Here is a 13155-nt window from a genome sequence, read left to right on the forward strand (position 1 = left end):
AGGCTTGGCAGTGTGGCCCCTTCAGCAAGCCACGTGCCTGGACTGTGGCTGCAGAACTCCTGACTCCCTTCCTGTCCAGATAAGTTTCCTTCTTCTTTCCCTCCTTTTCCCCCTTCCCCTTCTGCTTTTCCCCCTTTCCTTTCCCTCCTTTTACCTTCTCCTCTTTCCTTTCCACCTCCCCCCCTTTCCCCTATATCCATCACCTTTGAAAGAGCTTCTACAAGGGACTGTGCTGGGTTGTCCTCATAGTTCTTTCCTATGTGCTGGGAGAAAACAACAACAACCACCCCCAAAACCCAAATGATATGATCCTATAAATAAAGCAGGGAATAGCTCAGTCCTGTTTCTCCCCTCTCAAAGTCTAAGACAAGATGGGTTGTTATTCCTCAGCACTTTAATTTGGCGTTGCCATTGCTAGTAATGGGCTGTGAGCTTTGCACTGAGGTTGCAAGAGCTCTGCACTGAGGCTTGTGAGGTTGGCTTTGACTGTGCTTGTCTTGCCCTGCCTCGGGCTTTTCTTTATTAACTTGGCTGAGTGATAAGAGCAGTTTTTCTATACAACCAAGTGGCTACAACTAATTTGTTCTACTTCTGCGTGTCTCTGTATAGTGCAACTGTAGGTTTCTATAGGTAGCAGTAACAAGCCATTATTCTGTGCAGAATGAGGTATTTATGACTCTGACCTAAGGGCACACTGCAGAGAAATGCAGGCTTGGTACAACAACAAAGGTCTTGAGAAGTGGACATGTGGGATGTGCTGCAGAGGAGTGTGCAGTTACAGGGTGATGAATCGTAGAATCACTCAGGTTGGAAAAGACCTTTAAGGTCATCAGGTCCAACCATTCCCAGCCCTGCCAAGGCCACCACTAACCCCTGGCACTAGAGGCCTTGTCTACCCGGGCTGTGAACACTTGCAGGGACGGTGACTCCAGCCCTGCCCTGGGCAGCCTGTTCCAATGCCTGAGCACCCTCTGGGCAGGGAATTGTTCCTCAGCTCCAGCTAAACCTGCCCTGGGGCAGCTTGAGGCCGGTTCCTCTTGTCTCATCCCTTGTTCCTTGGGAGCAGAGACCAGGCCCCTCCTGGCTCCATCCTCCTATCAGGCAGTTGCAGAGAGCGAGAAGGTCCCCCCTGAGCCTTCTCTAACCCCCCCAGGTCCCTCAGCCCTTCCCCATCACACTTGTGCTCCAGGCCCTGCACCTCCTGTAGTAAATTGAGATGTAGCAGCTTCAGGCCAATGAAAAGAAGCATGTAGAAAGAAATATGGTTACTAAACATCATTGAAATGAGGGAGTGGAACCTGGGGAGAGGGAGAAGGAACCGTCAGCATGAACGTGTTATTTTTCCTGGTGTGGGGCTCCAAATGCTGACAATTTACTGTAATGTCACCAGCATGAAGCCCCCAAGAGTGGGCAGGGTGAGCATAACGTCAAGGAAAGGGGTAGAAACCACTCAGTGTGTGTAATAATAATATAATTATATATTTATACATAGAAGTATATGTGTATTATATGTATAGGATTATTCTTCATTTTCCTGTAGTAGTTAAATCTAGACCAACAATGATTCCTGGATGAGACTGTTAAGAATACAATGATGCAAATAATATATATACACACATACATGGGGTGCTTTCCTTTTACCCATAAAGTGAGATTTTGAGGTTGTAGAAGTAGCACTGCATTTTTATCCAAGTCTTTCTATGGTTCTCTTGCACTCCCCGCTCTTGCTGGTACCACACCAAGCTTAGAGTTGGAATAACAGAGCTGGTAAAGAAGCACTAAGTCATGGGATAGAAATCTGCATAAATGCAGGGGGAAGAAGTCCCCCCAGTGCTAACCCAAAGCTCCAGGCTTGACCCTGAATGGGCAACCATGGGGGGCAAGGTCATAGAATCATAGAATGGTTTGGGTTGGAAAGGACCTCAAGATCATCCAGTTCCAACCCCCTGCCATGGGCAGGGACACCTCACACTAGACCATGTCACCCAAGGCTCTGTCCAACCTGGCCTTGAACACTGCCAGGGATGGAGCATTCACCACTTCTCTGGGCACCCTGTGCCAGCGCCTCAGCACCCTCACAGGGAAGAGCTTCTTCCTTCTATCCAACCTGAACTTCCCGTGTTCTCAGAGTGGCTCCTCCTTCCTGAACCCAGCATGATTATCCCCTTTACTCTAGGACCAACGCACAATGTGCAAGTCTGAGTCTCCATCCCCCTCATTTGGCCCTGCTTCCTTCTGAGCTGGTCACCACATCCTACCCATCTTCTATCTCCTGCCTGCTTTCGAAGAGCTTCTGTCAGTAGAATTTCCTTTCCTTTTGGCTTGTTTTGAGGAATTCAGTGACATGTGCTTGGGCAAAGGCAGCTTAGAACAGCAAACGTGAGTTCTGGGCTCCTGCAAGGCTCTGCAAGTCTGTGTCAGCCCCCTGGTCCGGGCTGTGCAACGCAAGTTGACCTGTGTCAGCCTTTGCACTGACCACCCTCCCAGCTAGGACTCTACAGAGGGTTGGGAGCTGCTTCCCCTGAAGCCTATTTGGGCAGAGGCAACAGGAATGAGGGCTCTCCTGATGGCGTGTCTGGCTGCTGTCCTCTGCATGGATGTTGGTGAGTTGCTCTGAGTATGGCAAGGGTTGGGATGGGATGGAAAAGAGCTGGCGTTTTTAGGGGAGAAGCCGTATCTGTAACTTACAACTCCAGTGCTCTTTAAGAGGCCAGTAGATAACGATAGATAAGACTTCCCTTTCCCTGTCTGTATGGTCACCTTTGCTTCTCCTTTGTGCTGTCACAGCTGCCAAAGGACTTGTGCTGCAGACACTCTGCAGCCTTGGGCTGCCCACAGAGCAAGCCAGAATCTGTCACCTTCCCCTGTTCTCACGATGTGCCACCAGAAAGAGCCCTTTGGGTTTTCTCTGCAAACCCAACCCCATCTTGAGGTCTGCAGATGATGCCACGTTCTTTGGATGGGTGTGAAATTCAGCTTTGAGCTAAAAACTGAGTGCAACCTTCACTGCCTTTGTGGCTCTGTGACCAGTTGCTAAATGCTGTAATGGGGTAGTTGAGCATCAATGTCTGCACGAAGTTGCTGCTTCCCACCCAGCTGGAAAAGGGGGTTTTCTATAGGGAAGTGTGTGTTGAGCAGTTTTGGGTGTGGGATACTAGAAGGGTAGAACTATTTCAGGCAAATTCTCTATGTCTTATTCTATGTCCTGTGGCCTGCATGAGCATGGGAAAAAGTCTGACTGGGAAAGGGATTCTTGCTTTGACCTCATGAAAATCACTGATGTTCCCCCTCTGTAGCCAACTCGCTGTTGTGCTACATCTGCACCAACCAGGGCAGCAATGAGCAGTGCCTGATGACTTCCCCGTGTACCAAGAATGAGACAGGCTGTGAGACTGTAGTTATGAAGACTGGTGCTGTGAGTCCCACGGCCATGAGCTCTGTGGGTTAGAGAACCTTCTCCTTCCATGGCGCTTTGGGAGAACTTGAGCAGTGTTGGGTTACAGGTCAAGCCAAATTATTTCTTTGCTTGAACGTTGGGTAAGGGGTAGTTAAATGGACACTATAACCCATGTAGAAGGAAATGGAGCTGTTGGAGCAAGGCCAGAGGAGGCCACGAGGATGAGCAGGGGCTGGAGCAGCTCCCGTATGGAGACAGGCTGAGAACATTGGGGCTGTTCAGCCTGGAGAAGAGAAGCTGCTGGAGAGCTCAGAGCAGCTTCCAGGGTCTGAAGGGGGCCTACAAGGATGCTGGAGAGGGACCTTCATCAGGGACTGGAGTGACAGGACAAGGGGTGATGGGTTCAAACTGAAACAGGGGAAGTTCAGGTTCGAGATAAGGCAGAAGCTCTTCTCTGTGAGGGTGCTGAGGCGCTGGCACAGGGTGCCCAGAGAAGCTGTGGCTGCCCCATCCCTGGCAGTGTTCAAGGCCAGCTTGGACACAGGGGCTTGGAGCAACCTGCTCTAGTGGAAGGTGTCCCTGCCCATGGCAGGAGGTTGGAAGTGGATGATCTTAAGGTACTTTCCAACCAAAACCATTCTCTGATCTCATATGCTGCTTACAGAGTAAAGTCAGGATTTGCTCTTGAGAGAAGGATTCATGGGTTGGTTTTGTCTGACTCTTTATCCAGGTGCTCACCAGCAGAAGCTGATCCACAAAACCTGCACTTCAGCTTGCAGCAAGTCTCAAAACACTTCTGAATACTGCAATCAGGACAACTGCAACAAGGCAAATGGGATGGGACCTCCTGCAATGGTGCTGGGAGCTGCAGTTCTGGTCAGTGTTACCAAGGCCCTTCTCTGGGCTGGACTATGATAAGGTCCCTGTAGGATAAACCCCTGCAACCTCCTTGACCCATCCTGGTCCCCCAGGACCTTGTGGTCATTTTGCCCATCTGCCCCTGTGAATGTCTTCTGAATATCTGATGTTCAGGCATGGAAAGGCCAGTCTGAAGCTTGAGCTTGATGGAGAGGAGATCCCTCAGTTATTCTTTTATAGCTTCTCATGCAAAAGGGCTCTGCAGTCACCATTAAAAACATAAAATAAGAAATATCCATGATGTTCATTATTTATTCTTTTTTATCAGGTTATTTATTACAGCAGGGCTGGGGTTTTGCAAGTAGCATGGTCAGGTTGTTCACGCTGATACAAAGAGGTGGAGAATACAATCCTGATCAGTGCAGCCCCAGAGCAGAGTGTGTCTCTCACTGTTTCAGCCAGGCAGGAATTATTGAAGGCTTATAGGAAAAGGTTTAGAAGAGTAATGACTTTGCATCTCCAGTGGTATCGTTCTGGTATCACGTCAAGTCTCTGGTCTTGACAAGGTCCAGGGCAGCGTGGGGAAGGCATAAAGCAAATGAAATGCCCTCTGTTGGTTTCTGGCCCTGGGGTCAGTTAGTGCCCATCTCTGTAGTTGAACTCTCTCCCTCTAAGCTGGGATTTGGGCAATACAGGAGGATTTCAACACTTTGGGGTAACCTCTAAAATAAGATACCCCTGTTAATGTCCCCAAGTACAGGTACAATCCTGTATGTAACTTAACTACAGACCAAGCTGGGCTTTGGGCAATAGAGGAGTTCCAGAGACACCATAAAACAGGTAATACCAGTAATAAGAGATTTGGGGTGCCCCTGAGGCATCATTTCCCTGCTGTGCTTGAAAGAGAGGAAGCCAAAGGACAGGCTCTCACCAGGATCTCAACACCTTGGTGTAACGTAGCCCCAGGCATCCTATGCTGTGTTCTTGAACATGAGTATTCCTGCCCCACAGCAGGACTTCCATGGTGAGTTCCTGGCCGCCTTCACGGCACTGCATGGGAAGTTGGGTAGGAGAAAGCATTGGGTAGGAGAAACCACTGGGTAGGAGAAACCACAGGGTTTAAGACCATGTTACTTAGCAGTGAACCCGTGGGAAGGGTTAGCTCCAAGCTCCCGTTTTTCCTGGGACTTAAGCACTGGGGCATATGTGAAGGTCTGAGATGGGGATGGATCTGTGTCAAGGGGATGGGGTTGACAACCCACCTTGTTGTCCTGATTTTGAGGAGGTCACAACCATACAAAGAATGAGCTTCAATGGACCAAGCAGAAGTAAATCTCCAAGGAGGAGGAGAAAGATGGGGAGAAAGAGCCAGAAGGAAAAATCACTATTTGTCATTGGACTCCAGGATGGAAAGAGCTGGGGCTTGCTTGTTGTGTCTTGTTCAACACACGGAGCTGCCTCTTCTCCTCTCAGGGCAATGCATGCTTCAAACTGTCGTCTTCTCTGCCAAAACCAAGACCCATCATGTGGACCTCGCGTCTTCCTCCCCAACAACCCTGTCCAAAATGAAGGATGGGGAACAAGATGGGGTTTAATTCTGCAATTGCTTCAATAGGTTTTACTTAGGGCTGGAAAATCCTTGGTGATGCAATTGTATGTGGTGCTGAGAACCAATTCTGTCCTGCAGCCCCTGGTGTAATAGGAACTGGGTGGGAAATGGGAATAGGTACAGATGGGATCATACTGGGATAAATGGTAATACTTGGGAACCTCCTGAGATGCCACCTAAGAAGTGATGAGGCAGAAATCATGCTCTGACCACAGGGAAGCTGAACAGTTAAAAGCATCAGAGCAAATGAAAGGAAGAGGACCTATGAGACCAGGACATGATGTTTCTGTCCCTCTTTGTCGTTCCTTTGTGCTTCCATATGTGGTCACTTGTCCTATAAGAAGAGCCCAGTATGAGACTCCCAGAAGATAACTTAGATCCTTGGCTAACTTCCATTTATTGACTTCTGATCTCTGTTCTACATCCAGGAAGACTCAATGGCCACAACATTGCAGAGGGCACCCAAGTAAAGCTGTGTTTACTATCCAGCTCCAACACAGTTGTGCAGTGCAGTGTGGCACAGCCAAGGGTAAGATCAGGAACCAAGCTCTCATCCTGAAGGATGTGATTCACGTTCCTGTAAGAGTCTGCTCTCCAAGGCTGAACCTAACCTAGGGAAATAAACAGTTCTGGGAACATCCTTGGTCTGGAATGCTATCATCCACATTTCATTAATCATTGTTAGCATGTTCCCTGGCAAGGTTTTAACATGGAGCAACCACCATTGCCTCATGCAATGTCTGGAAGAAAACCAGAGGAGATAACACAAAGGAAGGACTATTCACAAGAGGCACTGTTGATGTCCACCTCTTGGCCTCCATGCTGGAGATGGTCCTGGACACATTTAATATACTGCTATGGATGTAACCTCATTTCTGCTCTGTGCTGCTGACTGATGGACACCTTTATTGCAGTTTTCTGCCTTGCCCCAGCCAGTCATAGAATCACAGAATGGTTTGGGTTGGAATGAACCTTAAGATCATCCAATTCTAACCCCCTGCCATGGGCAGGGACACCTCACACTTGTTCATGTCACCCAAGGCTCTGTCCAACCTGACCTTGAACACAGCAAAGGGATGGAGCATTCACCACTTCTCTGGGCACCCTGTGCCAGCGCCTCAGCACCCTCACAGTAAAGAACTTCTTAGATTAACCTGAACTTCCCCTGTTTCAGTTTGAACCCATCACCCCTTGTCCTGTCACTCCAGTCCCTGATGAAGGTCCCATCTGCAGCATCCTTGTAGCCCCCTTCAGACCCTGGAAGCTGCTCTGAGGTCTCCACACAGCTTCTCTTCTCCAAGCTGAACAGCCCCAACCTTCCATGCTGCAAGCATGCTGCTTCCATGTGTTGGCCATCCAGGATGACACCACCACCATCCTCAGTCTCCCATCTGTGCCTCTAAGGAAATGCCAGCCATGGCAGTCCCACACCTCACACATCTGCATCAGCCATACCTGAGGCCAGGATGGTAACTTCCCAACTATCTGCCTCAATGGGCCACCAGCAACCCTCAAAATGCCAAGTGACCCATTGTGCACCCTTGTCCATCATCACACTTGTCCATCAAACCACTCCTGCCAGTGGTGGACCACATCCCGTGGCCTTGCAGATCATCTTCCTGCTGTGAGCGAGGAGCAGGTTTGGATCCCTGGACCAGGTAATTCCTCTCCAGTGCTGTGTCAGAGGGGAGATGTTCACAACCATCAGTCCTTGGAAGTGAGGGGATAAAGTGGGTTGGGCACATTTCTTTGTTTAAACAAGTGAAGCATAAAGTCAAGAATGTGCCTTGATAATCATGCTGAAGAGTAACACATTGTTTTCACCTTCTTTTTACAAGGGCATGGAGGGACAGGACAAGGGGTGATGGGTTCAAACTGAAACAGGTGAAGATCAGGCTGGATATAAGGAGGAAGCTCTTCCCTGTGAGGGTGCTGAGGCGCTGGCACAGGGTGTCCAGAGAAGCTGTGGCTGCCCCATCCCTGGCAGTGTTCAAGGCCAGGTTGGACACAGGCGCTTGGACCAACCTGCTCTAGTGGAAGGGGCCCCTGCCACAGGCAGGGTTGGAACTGGATGAACTTTAAGATCCCTTCAATCCAAACTATTCCATGATTCTATGATTCTTCCTCAAAAAGCAGTCAAATCTGGTTAAAGCCAAACTGCTTTATCAGCACAGACCTTCACCAGGGTGCTCCTGCTGCTGCAGAACACTAAGCCTTGACTTCCCATGCTGATTCCCAAAGAGTCAGCCCTGCAGGAGGACACCACGCAGTGAATCACGCCGGGCAATCCTTGTTCCCTGGAATAGATTTATGTCTTCATTCCCTGCCTCGTGACAGCTGGGAGCACTGACACCCCTTCTCCGGCATCCCCAGTGGCATGCAGTCCCCGAGCCTGGCAGGATTTCAACTCTTGGGCAAGAGATGTGGCTTATCCTCTCCACACCCTGAAGCTGTCTGTCTGTTGGAAAGGAATGATTAGCGCTCCTGGGGTTATCTGAGCTGGCTTCACCATCCAGTCGATCCTGCTTTAAGTCACCTCTATTGGGAGACCTATTCTGGTGTCAGAGACCTCAAAAATAGCTGCAAATCAGCCAAAAACCTCTCCCAAATAGTCCCCTCCCTCCTTTTTTTATCTTGAAAAGGAAGATGCTATGGGCTTTGGTGACCCTTTGAACTTCCTCTGTCTGCCTATGCCTTCATTGTCATGAGTAATGATTAGTCCCATCACATGCTTTAAATGTCTTTTATGAGCATGACCCCTGCTTCAGGGTTGCTTGCTCATCTGACTGATCTCCTGCCTAGAAGCTAATGTTGGCCCCCAGCCATTTCAGCCCTTCCCTCATCCGTATAATCTCTTTCTTCCACGTGTTTTCTGAGCCTCTGCCTCTTCTCCTTTTGCACCTCCATCTTCTAAGCCCCAAGCCGTGTAGCTATAGTTGGGTCTCTGTTCTCTTCCAGCAGATCAAGTCTTGAAGGGTGGAGAAGGACGAGCAGATTGCCCAAGTGGTTTTATTCAAAGGGGCTGATCCTACTTCATCCTCTCCACTCCTTGGTGGCTTGTTGAGTGGTGACTCATGGAGACATCTGCTGATACCCAGCAGCAAACCTCCCGATAACTCTTTCCTTGGAAGCAGATGTGGGACAGGCACTTAAACAGGGGCTCCAGAAGGGCTGAAATTACCAGCTTCAGTTCCACCTAAACTACAAGCATGCAGAGAAATTACAAAGGCTGAGAACATTCTATCTGATAGGACTTGGAATCAGATGCTCCGTGCAGAAAGGGATTTTTATCCTTTGCTCAGATGTAGCAAAGGAAAGCAGTTACAAAGCTGGAAACCAGCCTCCAGTGTCCCAACTGAACCCCCAAACCATTGCTCCCTTGCAGCAGCTCCTCTCAAAACCAGGATGAGGAGCATTTAGGACTTTGAAGGTAACCAGCAGCTTTTATAGGCTATCAGGAATTTCGAAGGCATTTCCTGTTTATCTTGCCAGCCACAAATATACAGCTACATCTACTCTGACTGTAGATATTGGGAGTTCTCCAGGTCTAACCCTGGAGAAACACTTGGCAATAATCCACACAGATGAAGCCATTAATTTGTGCACTTAGTACCCTTTTGCTTTGAGTAGCTGCCTTCTCTGGCCACAGATGCGATGATCAGATTGGAGCTGGACAGTATAACAGCCCCACTCAGCCATCAGGAGCAGTGCTAGCCTGACCATAGGTAAATTAAAGTATTAAAAGCAATAAATGGAATGAATTGCTTTAGTGCTTTCACTCCTCTTCGGACCCGTCAGAGCAGCCTGAAGGCAATACCATGGTGAGAAAACAACCCACATGCATTCCTAGCCTCTCAAATAATGCATGATCCCTGCCCACTGTTTCCAAATCATTGTCTTCATCATCACTCCATCCAAAGGCAGGGAAGATAAATATCCTGTCCTCAGGTGAGGGTGCTTTTCCTGGGCTGTGGAGACGACTGAGAGAAGATGAAGGCCTCCCTCCTTGCTGTGCTGGCTTTGATCCTATGGGCAGGTCAAGGTGAGGTATCGTGGTTTGCTACTAGACAAAGAATAGTTGTGTGTTTTAAAGGCAGGGAGGCTTTGCAGGCAGGGAATGAAAGCATGCGAGAGGATGCCTTAGCTCTTGCAATGGTGCAGGTGAAGGACACGGTGTCCTTTTTGGGTTTCTAATCTGTACTCTCAGCCTGGATGTGTGAAGGTTTATTCTATGCCGGGAAGCTTCCCTACAGACACACGTATTGCTGGATTTATCTGAAAGCAAGGATAAAGAGGAGGAAGTTGCCATCACTCTGCCTTTTTTGCGAGGTTTCCCAGTGAGTTTGTTTGTTGAGGTGATGCAAGACTGTGGCTATTTCTAAATCTTGATGAAGTGCTTCAGCCTGTGAAAGCACAAGGCATCAGCAACTCTGTGCACTTGGTTTCTACCACAGTCACTTTATAGGAGCAGCCATAGGACAGGGCCAGACCTACAACATCTGCCCTTGTGCAGCTCCCTACTGACTGTCCCTGATTTCTGCCCATCTTAGAGACCCAACAAGCTTCCTGATTTCAGAGATTTTGGGACAAAGTTAGGGAATTTGGGATAACTGGGGTTGTGGACTGAATGGGTTAAGCAGCCTTATGCTGGGAGATCAGGTGGAGATGTATATTTGCATCTTATTTGCATTATAGATCATGTATTTTACTTCACAGAGAGATTGCAAATGAAGTCAGAGCCCTCTTAAAGTATATGATCTTATAGTCTCTGTAGGAATGGCAGTTAATAACCAGAGAGAATGAATGTTATCCTCATTTTGGAAAGAGGAACAGGGTTTGCCAGCGCTTGGAAATGCACCACGTTGTCTGGTGCAGGAAAATGATTTCTTGGAATAGTTATATCTGCCTCATTGTGGCCTAGGAAAACCCTGCTGCTCTTTAGCTTTGCTCACTTACAGAATAGCGATTCCCAAGTGTTAACAAGGCCCAGGGGACGCAGGGACTGTCTTCAATGCCACAATGAAGGTTGCCCTAATCCATGTTGGATAACCTAGGTAGTAAAAGCGAAGTGTTAGAGTGTCTTAGGGCTGAATTCACACAGCAAACAGTTGAAAGCCCTTCTCCTCACCTTTTTGGGTTTTTAACCCAGGTAATGGATATATGTTTGAGGACATTGAAGTCCCACCCAAAGACATGGGCATGGGAGACTGACTTCTTTAGGCTATGGAGGTCCCAGTTAACCCTATTCAACTGCCAATTCTTACTTCCCAATTAGGCTACAGTCTAATAGTCTCTGATAAGTAGAAAGGGTGACCCCAAGCCTTGGGACATCCCTATAGACTCCTACAGCAGACCCTGCCCTTCCCCACTCCCTCCATCACATCAAACCCAGTACCCTTGTCCCATTGTACTGAAGGAGGGGATCCTGCCCCTCTACTCTGCTCTGGTGAGACCCCACTTGCAGCACTGGGTGCAGTTCTGGGGTCCCCAACATAAGAAGGACATGGAGCTTTTGGAGCAAGGCCAGAGGAGGCCACGAGGATGAGCAGGGGCTGGAGCAGCTCCCGTATGGAGACAGCCTGAGAACATTGGGACTGTTCAGCCTGGAGAAGAGAAGCTGCTGGAGAGCTCAGAGCAGCTTCCAGGGTCTGAAGGGGGCTACAAGGATGCTGGAGAGGAACCTTCATCAGGGACTGGAGTGACAGGACAAGGGGTGATGGGTTCAAACTGAAACAGGGGAAGTTCAGGCTGGATGTAAGGAAGAAGTTCTTTACTGTGAGGGTGCTGAGGCGCTGGCACAGGGTGCCCAGAGGAGCTGTGGCTGCCCCATCCCTGGCAGTGTTCAAGGCCAGGTTGGACAGAGCCTTGGTCTGCATGGTCTAGTGTGAGGTGTCCCTGCCCATGGCAGGGGGTTGGAACTGGATGATCTTAAGGTCCTTTCCAACCCAAAGCATTCCCTGATTCTCTGATTGTGCTGTTATTTTGAGTGCAGGGCAGGAAGGACAGACTTACACCACCGGTGTGTGAACGCACGGGTGCATGTGCTTGAATGCATGTGTTGGGTGAAAATGGGCAAGTGTTCAGATGAAGGAGTAGATTTAGTCTGGATCGTTCAGCCCCGTCACCTTCAGCAATCCTGCACTTCATGCATTTGAGAGTCAGCAGAAAGAAGGAGGTAATTTTTGCTGCCAGGACCAGTGGCATTTCGTCTCCATCTTCCATTCCTTCTGTCTCCTCCTGCAGCAAACGCCCTGTATTGCTACACCTGCGAGTGGGAGCAAAGCAACTGGAGCTGTCTGAAGGCCAAGAAGTGCTCGGACAAGGATGAGTACTGTGTGACCAATGTTGCCTCTGTAGGAATTGGTATGTGCTGGGCATGTATCCTCTGATGGGGGCACAGGAATGGGATGTGGGGTTTTGACTGGGTTTATGGGGGTTGTCCTTTGTTGGCAGATGGGGTGAGGATTCATGGGGTGAGGATACATGTGGGAGGTGAAGCCTTTGCTAGCCCAGCTTTACAGTGCTGAAGTTTGCACCTTTTGAAATCCTCCTCCCCATCACAGCTTCTCTTTAGCCTTGGATTTATGCCTGCATAGAAAGGCAGGGGACAGTGAGACAAGAAAAAGGACTGAGAGAGGATCCTTCAGAAGAAGAATGAATTTGAATCTTGATTAAACGAGGAGATGAAAAGATGCAGGTAGCCAGGATGAGAAGGTCTAGAGAGATGTAAAGGGGAGTTAAATTATTTCCTTCAAGCAGAGAAGCCTTAAGATGTGCTTTCAATCCAGGCGTGGATGTTGTCCATCGTACACCTAAAAAAGCCTTAACATGAGGGTCAATGCTGTGACATGCCAGGTGCCCAGAAGGGATTCTGAACAGAGCAGGGATATTTAGTGTTAAATGCCTCATCCCTGGCAGTGTTCAAGGCCAGGCTGGACACAGGGGCTTGGAGCAACCTGCTCTAGTGGAAGGTGTCCCTGCCCGTGGCAGGGGTTGGAACTGGATGACCTTAAGGTCCTTTCCAACCAAAACCATTCTGTGATTCTATGATTCTATGCTTTGTGTAGCTGGTCACCAGCAATTATTGGGCTGGGTGGGATCAAGGTGGGTCTCATTGAGTGTGCTGGTCCTTGGGGCTGTGGGGGGACAGTGGGACTCATAGAATCATAGAATCATGGAATGGTTTGGGTTGGAAAGGACCTTAAGATCACCCAGTTCCAACCCCTACCATGGGCAGGGACACCTCACATTCCTGTACAAGATTGAGAAGCACTCAAACTCTCTTTGCTAA

The 13155-nt window shown here is 49.0% G+C and overlaps 1 protein-coding gene across 1 annotated transcript in view; it reads left to right on the forward strand.

Annotated features, from left to right (window-relative positions):
* Positions 1 to 2566: 2566 nt before the first annotated feature.
* The window catches only part of LOC104403016 (lymphocyte antigen 6E-like), a 10792-nt gene continuing 203 nt past the window's right edge, over positions 2567 to 13155 (forward strand). Inside the window, exons 1-3 of the mRNA XM_010011046.1 lie at positions 2567 to 2603; positions 3297 to 3386; positions 12108 to 12227. Coding sequence (XP_010009348.1) covers positions 2567 to 2603; positions 3297 to 3386; positions 12108 to 12227 — 247 coding nt within the window. The remainder of the gene's footprint in view (positions 2604 to 3296; positions 3387 to 12107; positions 12228 to 13155) is intronic.

This window comes from Nestor notabilis, unplaced genomic scaffold (genome assembly GCF_000696875.1).
Source record: "Nestor notabilis isolate BGI_N333 unplaced genomic scaffold, ASM69687v1 scaffold24313, whole genome shotgun sequence".
NCBI lineage: Eukaryota > Metazoa > Chordata > Aves > Psittaciformes > Psittacidae > Nestor > Nestor notabilis.